At 47.3% G+C, this 9075-nt stretch overlaps 1 protein-coding gene across 1 annotated transcript; it reads right to left on the reverse strand.

Annotated features, from left to right (window-relative positions):
• Window positions 1–1166: 1166 nt before the first annotated feature.
• On the reverse strand, window positions 1167–1913 carry LOC121835414. Its single transcript, XM_042289596.1, has one exon. The coding sequence runs from the start codon at window positions 1896–1898 to the stop codon at window positions 1167–1169; it is 732 nt and encodes a 243-aa protein (XP_042145530.1). The 5' UTR covers window positions 1899–1913.
• Window positions 1914–9075: the final 7162 nt, after the last annotated feature.

Raw genomic sequence — 9075 nt, forward strand, 5'->3', positions numbered from 1 at the left:
CGCTGTATCGCAGCCTGGGAGTAACACGTCGCGCAGATCAAGGTTGTTGGACGTGGCATATAATCTGAGGATCTCCTGGTCACACTGATGAGCTGCTGCTAGAGCAGCGAAATCTTCAGCGTTGGGGATGGCGTTGCAGCAAGGGATCCGAGACTGCGCATCTGCAGCTGAGTTGTCGGTACTAATGACGTAGCGGAAGTCACTGGTGAATTCTGCGATAAACGAAAGATGCCGACTTTCTCGAAAGGAGGGACGGCTCTATGTTGCTCGGCGCGTGTAGGTAATTGGCTTGTGGTCGGTAAGGATTTGGAATTCCCGACTCTCTAGTTGCTGCCGAAAATTTTTGATGGTGATGTATAAGAGCTCTCGACCGAAGGTACTGCTGAGGTACCCCGCTGGCGAGAGAATCTTGGAAACAAATTCAAGGGGCTGCCAGTGTCTACCAGTATCAACCTGCGGTTGTAGAACTCCGCCAACAGCGACAGCTGAGGCGTTCGTCATTATGAAGAGAAAGGAGCACCATCTCGCGGATGCTCTAACAGTGCTGCCTCTGCGAGCGATGACTTGATAGTTTTAAAGGCCGCCGCTGCCTCCAAAGTCCATGATGGAGGTGAAGATTCGCGCTGTTTTCCTTTGAGGATTTCAGTCAGAGGCTGCAGAACTGCTGCGCAGTGTGGCAGAAAGAGTCAATAAAAACTCACGAGTCCAAAAAAAAAAAAATTGGGTTGTGTGTATGTTTATACAGCCTAGAACTTGGTTTGCCTCAACGTGCGACGAGTCTCCCAGCTGTAGATGAGCAATTTAGCCAGTGCAGTACAACCGCTAGCCTGGGGTCTTTAACGTGCACCACGCAGTAGTGATACACGACCGCACGCCGGTACGATGCTCATTCAGATCGAAACGGGTAGGGGTGGGGATTGAACCCAGGATCCTTGGGTTCTGCAGCGCGAGCTTTCGCTCCACGTGCTCCGAGCTGGTGTGCGCTAGGCCACTCGGCCACCGATCTTTTTTTTTTGTATTTATTACATGGAAAAAGAACAGTAGAAACAATCAAGACACATTCTAAAAGAGTTATCCCTTATTTACATTCAAACTGTCTGATAATGGTCACATGGAAATACGAAGAAAGAAGGCTATGGTAACATATTTCGAATGGGATCACATCTCTAAAAGTCGGGAAGATGAACACATTTGTCAAGAAGGGTATACCATTCTGGGCGTTTCTTGAGGTGGTCGTACACATTGCGTACATGTGATACAGTTTCTATGAAATTGGACTTTGTAGACCGTGGAGGATCAGCATTTCTATCAATCATCCTTGTTTTCCAAAGGCTATGCAGACCCATCAATGTGAACAGGTCATAAGGAAAAGTATCATTTTGGTTTAAAGGCGAAAAACGTATCGTATATGCACAGATATTCAGATCTTTCTTTAATGTCCTTTGTAGGATATCCCAAAACAAATAGGCGTCGGTGTAAAAAATAAAGCAATGTTCTATTGTTTCAGGCTGGTTGCACAAACGGCAGTTCACTGACCAAGGAACAAATATACCTTTTTCGCGAAGCCAAGTCTTTACCGGCAACGTTGAAGTGTGGAGCTTGGAAAAGAATGACTTCGCTGTCGGTGAGACATGTAGCTTACACACACGTTTCAGGACGTCTTGTCCCGGGCCATTACTGAACATACTTCGGTACAGGGGTATAGGAAATAATGCATTGATGAGATCAACATATAGAGCTTTCCGCGACACTTTAAATAAGTATTCCAAAGAAAAACGTGCTTTAAGGAAATCTATTGAGCTTACTACCTCTTTGAGGTATCCCAAGGGACGAGATGTGCTCGCCGGCACTGTTGTTACTACCAAATACGGTAATGCATTTGAAAGCTCTGTCTGCATGTAAGTTCGAAGGAAGTCATGAGACACAGTTCTGAAGAACAAGAAGCGTGATGTAATGTGTTTTAAAAAGACGTGTAAAAGCCCAAGACCGCCTTGCTCAACGCAACGAAACAGGTTATCTCGTCTCGTGGGTTCCCAAGTGGAACCCCATACAAAAGTTGCAAACACTCTGTGAAGCTTCTGAATGTGACCTCTAGTGCAGCAAATCACTTGAAGTGCGTACCAAAGTTTTGCTGCTAGAAAGATATTACAGGCTTTCGCCCGTTCAAAAATAGACCACTGATTTACTTTCATTACTTTCATTATTGCTGCTTGAGTTTTCATCTTTTCAAGCCTTTCTGTCCAATAATGTCCATTGTTCCTAACGCAGTTAAGGGGAGCACCTAAGTACTGAGGGGCAATGCAGCTCCATGAAATGCCAGCGTACTTTGAAGGTGTTGTGGCCCATTGCCCGCACCAGAAGCCTGTACACTTTGCCTTGTTGATGAGCGCCCCAGTCGTGGAACAGAAGTTTTGAGCTATAGCGAACACATTGTCTACGCTTCGTTTGTCTTTACAGAAGAACGCAATGTCATCCGCATATGCCAACACTTTTACCTCTGTGGAGTAGAAACGGTATCCTTCTACAGTAGGGCTGTTTAGTACGCTTAGACATAGGGGCTCTAAGTACAGTGCAAACAAAAGGGGGGACAAGGGGCATCCCTGTTTGACGGATGACTCTAGACGAATTGGTCCTGACAGAGAGCCATTAACTATAAGCCTAGTGGTACAATTGCGGTAGCATATCTTTATTCCTTTAAAAAGTGTTGGTCCTAAGTTTACGTGGCGGAGTATGTCGAATAGAAAAATATGGGAGACGCGATCAAAAGCTTTTGCTAAATCCACTTGAACCATAGACACTTGATCTGCATGAGCACAACAGCTCTCTATTATTGTACGAGCTACGTGTATGTTTGTCTGTATCGTTCTGCCCTTAATTCCACAAGTCTGGTGATTGCCAACAACACTGGATGTGACGTATTGAAGTCGTTTTGTCAGAATTTTCTCAAAGATTTTGTAGTCCACATTGCAGAGTGTAATAGGGCGGTACCCTTCAACATTCAGGAGTTTATCTGCCTCTTTACTTTTTGGGATTAAAACTGTATGGCTCTTATAAAAAGAAGATGGTAGTGTTTCCTGCTCATACGCTCCCAGAAATACTTTAAGTAGAAACGGGTTTAGGAGGTTTTTGTATTCTTTATAAAACTCTGCTGGGAGTCCATCGGGCTCTGGTGTTTTTGAATTTGGTAATTCATCTATCGCGCATTGTACGTTTTCCAATGTGATTGGTCTGCCAAGGAGATCGCTCTTAAGCTGGCTAACCTGGGGCATCAACGAGACTAGATATTTTGCTTTTTCTCTAATTATCGATTGCGTTTGCCCGAAGAGGCTCTGGTAGTGTGATTCAAAAGCATTCATGATGTCAAGTTCATCAGACGATAATACCCCGTTACAAATCAGAAGTTGCATTCTTTTTGACAGTCTATTGCGAGTCTCATCGTCTAGTGATCGTCGAGTGGGTGTCTCGGAGGATAGAAATCGCCTACAACGAGACCGTACTAGTGCTCCGTGGAACCGTTTTTGTTCGTGACTTTGTATCTGACATTTCACTCGTAGTATTTCTTCCTGAAGCAGGCCAGGCGTCTCACACTCTAGCTCGTGGAGGGTCTGTAGGTTGCGTAAAAGAAAATGTGGTCTTTCTTTGCATGGAAGGATGTTATGCACGAGCATTCAATTGCTTCGTTCTTAGTTTCTTGTTTAAACGAGTCCCACTGGGCAGAAATGCCGAATTGGTGGTTCGTACTCGCTTTATTAAAATTTTCTCGAACTCGCTTGCTATACACTTTGTCTTCTAATAGTCTCGTATTAAATTTCCATAAGGCCCAATTTGGTGGTGGTTTACGTTGTACCTCTCTACCGATGTACGCCATTACAAGGCAATGATCCGAAAATTAAACTGGCTTTACGTCGTAGGCACTCACTTCTGCAAAAAGAAGACTTGATACATAAATGCGATCCAGTCTCGCATTGCATGTTGCATGAATATGGGTAAATCGATTAGAAACGTTTCGCGAAGCCCCAACGTCAAAAAGGTAGTAATCAAATGTGAGACTGTTCAAAATTTCCGCACTACTATCACGCCTTGTAGAAGGCACTGACCTGTCGTTAAAGGGAAGATGGGGCACTTCTACATTTGAGAAAAAACGCTTGAATTGCGTTCATTTGGCCTTTAGAATAACAGATATCAAAATTATATTTCAATGCGACGCGCCGGAGAGCCACAAGAGCAATTTCAAAATAGGGCTGAAGCCCCGCCCCCCTAGCCTTGGGCAGCCAAAAGAGCCGTCGATGACGTCATGGACAGCGACTGTCTTTCGCGTTTTTCTCGCGTTTAACAATACTTACGCAGCAAATGATTTGGATATTCGGGTTCACGGGGTAAAAATACACTAGAATTCACTTCTAACTCATTTTTTCCAAGAAGCTCCGTAGCTTCCCTTTAACGTTACACACACAGTTAAAATCTCCGAACAAAACAATCTGCTTGTCTGTATCCAAAAATGGGGCAAGATTTTCAAAGAAAAAACGCCTCTCTCGCTCGCCGTTATAAGCGTAAATGCACAGTAAACGAAAAAAAAAATGCCCCGCAACAGAAGATCACAGCATATAAACCTTCCTTTGTCGCCAACGACATGTGACAGTGAAGAATAACCCAGGCTTTTTTTCAAAAACAAAAAGCACCTTTCCGACAAGCCATCAGCATGACTGACAGATACCTCGTATGTCAAGAAGAAAGGGTCCAGTGCTCGAGCGGTGTCCTCATCAGACGATATCTTTGTTTCCTGTATGGCAACAAAGTATATCTGTTCTTTTAAGAGGAGCCTATATACTTGGGACTGTCGCGCACGCGAACAAAGTCCTCTGACGTTGAGGGTAGCGAAGCTGAGTGGGGGGCGTGCCATGGGCTACTAGTTGTTATGTAGGTAGAACATCATTGTCTTTCATCGCGTTGTCCGGCTCTGGAGCCAGGCTGTAAGGGTCTTCTCGGAGTGCTGCTGGCTTGCGCTTTTCCTCTCCTCCCTCGTCATTCTTGCTCTCCTCCTTGGCACCCATTCCAGAGGGCTGGGACGACTCTGCCTTAGGAGCGGGTCTCTTGACGAATGCTCCACCGGATGTGGTGGAACGCTCCCGGCGAGGCTGTGGCTTTTGGCTGCAGGACGGCTCCTCTGTTACCTATAAGAGAGGGTACTCGTCTTCTGACCAGTTTCGCATGGTTGCTGTAGTGGTTGTAGTAGATTCTTCTTTGCTTGGCTCAGAGGAGACATCTTGTGAGACGGGATTGGTCGTTTGTGCTTCTTGGGAAGTAGTTTCCCGTTCTGTTCTTGGTGCTACGGACTTCTCCTGTAGCGTCGACCATCTCACTGATGTCCATTAGGTGATATTGTAGAACGTCATCAAGGGGGGTTCTCACCTGTCGGAGCTCGTCGGCGTGTGTCGATACACATTCGTCTGTGGAGTGCCCATAGCGGCGGCATTCGCCGCACCGAGGAGTTCTGCACTCTCGACGTATGTGCCCGATTCGGATGCATCGGAGGCACAACGGAGGGCGACCAGGAACGATCACGAGGCTTCGGCAACCGAAAACCGTGAGTTGGTGCGAAATTTGGGTGCTGTTCATCCCCTCACGGAGTGTTAACGTTACTTCCTTGTTTAAAGTCTCCATTTGCTCCATCCCTGGGCAACTCCACTTCTCGCGAACTATTGAACGAACCGTACCGTAGGGTGCTAGCGCCTCTTCGATTCGCTTGTTCTCCATGTGGACCGGCAGCCACAACAACTTGAGCTTAACGTCCCCGGTGTCTGAGTCGATGACTATGCATCAGTGTCCCTTCACACAGAGCTCGGCCTTGTTGACGAGCTTGGCTTTCGCCAAAGAGTTGGTACAAGTTACCATCCATACGTGGCTCATTTGGAATTGGCGAATTCCGATGATATCTTGAGCCTCAACCACTCCTCGTAATTCATCACGGAAGTCAGGTGCGCGGTAGGGTCTCGCGGCAAGATCTCAATGCAGAAAAACAGAGTTTAGCCTCAAATTACCTGTGGGTAGACGAGGTAAGACGGTCCGGTATTCAGTTGTTATGGTTTCCGAAGAACTGGCCGAAGCCTCAGCATTTCCCCGGCCAGTGGCCGGTTTATTTTCCTTGGAGAACATAAAGCGCGTCCGTTCGGAACGGCGTCTTCTTCTTTCTCCGGCCACCGATCCCCCCCTCACGAGTCCAAGGAACTCTCAGTCAAAGCTATCTGCGCGACGTTGGTGTGGGAAACTTCGTTACTGCGTCGACGTTTGGTGCAAGTGGGATGATGCCATTCGAGTTGATGTGGTGGCCCAAAAAATCCAGTTCCAAAACGCCGAACCCATAATGAGTCCATGTTCTGCCAGGCGTTGGAACAGGATCTCCAGGTATTCAAAATGTTGCTCGGCGTCAGCACTGGACACCAGGATGTCGTCGAAATATGCGAAACAAAACGTCAACCAATCGGTGGCACTGTCGACAAATCGCTGAAATGTCTGTGCTGCGTTAAGAAGGCCGAAGGGCATCCTGACGTACTTGAATATGCCAAACGGTGTGATGATGCCTGTCTTCGGAATGCTTAATGGCTCCACGGGGATCTGGTAATACGCTGTGACTAGATCGATTTTAGAAAAAACAGCCCCTTCCAACAATGCGGTGACAAATCCGTAATGAGTGTTAGAGGATAGAGGTCTGGAATGGTGGAGGTGATCAAAACGCGGTAGTCCCCGCAAGGCCGCCAGTCCTCTGGGAAGTTTTTCTTGACCATCTGGAGAGGGGAGGGTGGATTGCCATGGGGGACTTGACGAAGGTGTGATAATTCCGAGCTAAAGCATATGTTCAAACTCAGCCTTTGCGATCTGCAAGTGATCTTGCTAGAATCATCGAAGGCGAGCATGAGCGGAAGTTCCGGACGTCGGGACGTGATGAGTGACGTCATGTTCTACTGGCTGCAGAAAGTTCGCTGAACATGTGAGCGTAGGGAACCGTTGAAGCCGACCTTCAAACTTTGGGGTGCTTGGAGTGCATCGTTGCGGGAGTGATGGGGTTATGCTATGCCTTGGACTTCGAAGTTAGCCGTTGAATTTACAAGACGCAGCCGCTGCATGCCCACTACGAGGTTGAAGTGATGAAGAAAATCTTTCTCTAAGATTGGATGCGTCACGTCCGCAACCAGAAACACCCATCTCAGAGGTCGTCTTAAGCCAATGTGTAGTATGAGCAATCGATCAACATAGGTTACAATAGCGGACTTGTTGGCCGCTTGCTGGGGTACGTTGGAGCGCCCAGGCCTGAAGAAGGTGGACGTCACCGTGAAAACGCTCGCTTCGGCGCCAATATCGATCAGGAACCAAAAACCAAATCTCTTGTCTGATAAAAAAAGAGACGGCTTGCTTCGGGACCGGTAGGTCTGGACGTCTTCTGAGGTCGGGCATGGTGTAACGCACTTCTTTGCTTGCGCGCCGCAAGTACGATGATACCAGCATGTACCTTGAGAGGGCAAGGAAGAACGGTGCCAACGTTGTGGAGAACTTGATCTGCGACGTTTGTTTGCTGAAGGCCAGACACTGGGAGCAGTGATGTTTGCCGAGAAGCGTCCAATCTCATAGTAAAATTCCTCCCTAACGCGGCTGACGTCTGATGCGGGAGTCGTCACGTCAGCAGGTGAAGTCGTAGTAGGGGGTGGTCTGGTCTGATCTTGATCATGCGCGATGGTGGACACAGCGACCTTCATGACGGAGTCCGCGAGCTTGGCCAGTGCTTCGAGGTGAAGTTTCGGCGCAGACGTCAGGACCATGCGGACGTTAGTTAGAAACCTTTGCAGAAAAAGGTCCCTAAGCAACGCGACGTCGAAGCTAGGCGCATCAGCAGTTGTGATGGCTCGCAGTCGCCTAAATCCTCGGAAGTGAGTAGCTGTTGAAGACGGTGCTACTCCGACGACCTGGTTTTTTCGTATGTAAGCGTCGCCTAGAGGGTGTCATATGGCGAGGCCGTAGGCGGTGTCAAGAGTTCCTGGATTCCGCTGCGATCTCCGGCGAAAGTGCCGCTATGACGTGGTGAAACCTCTGAACTTGCAAAGTTATCCTGGAAGTGGCGAACTGACTCTCCACTTAAGCAAACCATATATGTGGGCCCACTGTTCAGAATAGAGCGAGGCGGAGCTGGACTGCTGACAATTAACCAGTGGTGGGCTGTTTAGTTTAAGGCATGGCGAGTGGAGGTGGCTTGGGAAAACGTCGGTGCAGAAGATGAAGCTCTTCGGAGGTGGAACGTTCTCTCGGTCCCCAATTTGTAGTGACTAAAATACGCTTGCAGGTTTAACAAAACAAACAAATTTTGATAATCACAATTAAAAAGAACTAAAATAGGAGTGCCGAGATCTTCCTGCTGCCGGTGTGTTCTCTGCCTGTCTCGGACTGTTCGGTTCGAGCTCGTGTCTTTTTGTCTCTTGATCGCCGCGCATGGCACGAGGTTATACCTCACATCTACGTGACTTGCCGCGTCAGACATGAGGCTGCCTAGACAGAGCCTCCAATGTAATCTTCTATGCCTGCCAATCCACTGCCCACGGCACGACAGCGTGATAAGGACCTGTCTACACAACTTCTTCGGAAGCACCTTCTCGTGGCTGTTGGCTACAAAATCATTTGAGCACACTCGCGCAAACGTTCGGTTCACGCTCATCTTCTCGTGACGTATTGAGCAGTGTCTCGGCATTTCTGAATTTATCAGGGTTCAAAACACCGGCAATATTACCAGAAGATTAACGGGGCGCTATGACGAAATTGCCTATGTTAAACCTTTAGCTGTTAATTCATCTAAAAAAACTGTCTTCATTTTTAGCGCTGACTACACCACCTTAAGCACAATTTAGTTCTTGTTTTTTATGTTGTTACATATTTATAGCACGTCCATTCATCGTATGCATCTGGCATATTTGTTATCACTATATTAGCACAAGCGCTGTATTTATTCATTTACGTAAAAATAGTAATGAACAATCAGAAGTAGATATTTGAGGGTCGTAACCTTTCTGACTAGTATTACTAGAGTGTTTTATA

Source organism: Ixodes scapularis, unplaced genomic scaffold (genome assembly GCF_016920785.2).
Source record: "Ixodes scapularis isolate PalLabHiFi unplaced genomic scaffold, ASM1692078v2 PGA_scaffold0__279_contigs__length_252992795, whole genome shotgun sequence".
NCBI lineage: Eukaryota > Metazoa > Arthropoda > Arachnida > Ixodida > Ixodidae > Ixodes > Ixodes scapularis.

Excerpts from the sequence above, each read along its gene's own strand:
- LOC121835414 (XM_042289596.1), bottom strand. The coding sequence starts at position 1,898 with ATGCAGACAGAGCTTTCAAATGCATTACCGTATTTGGTAGTAACAACA.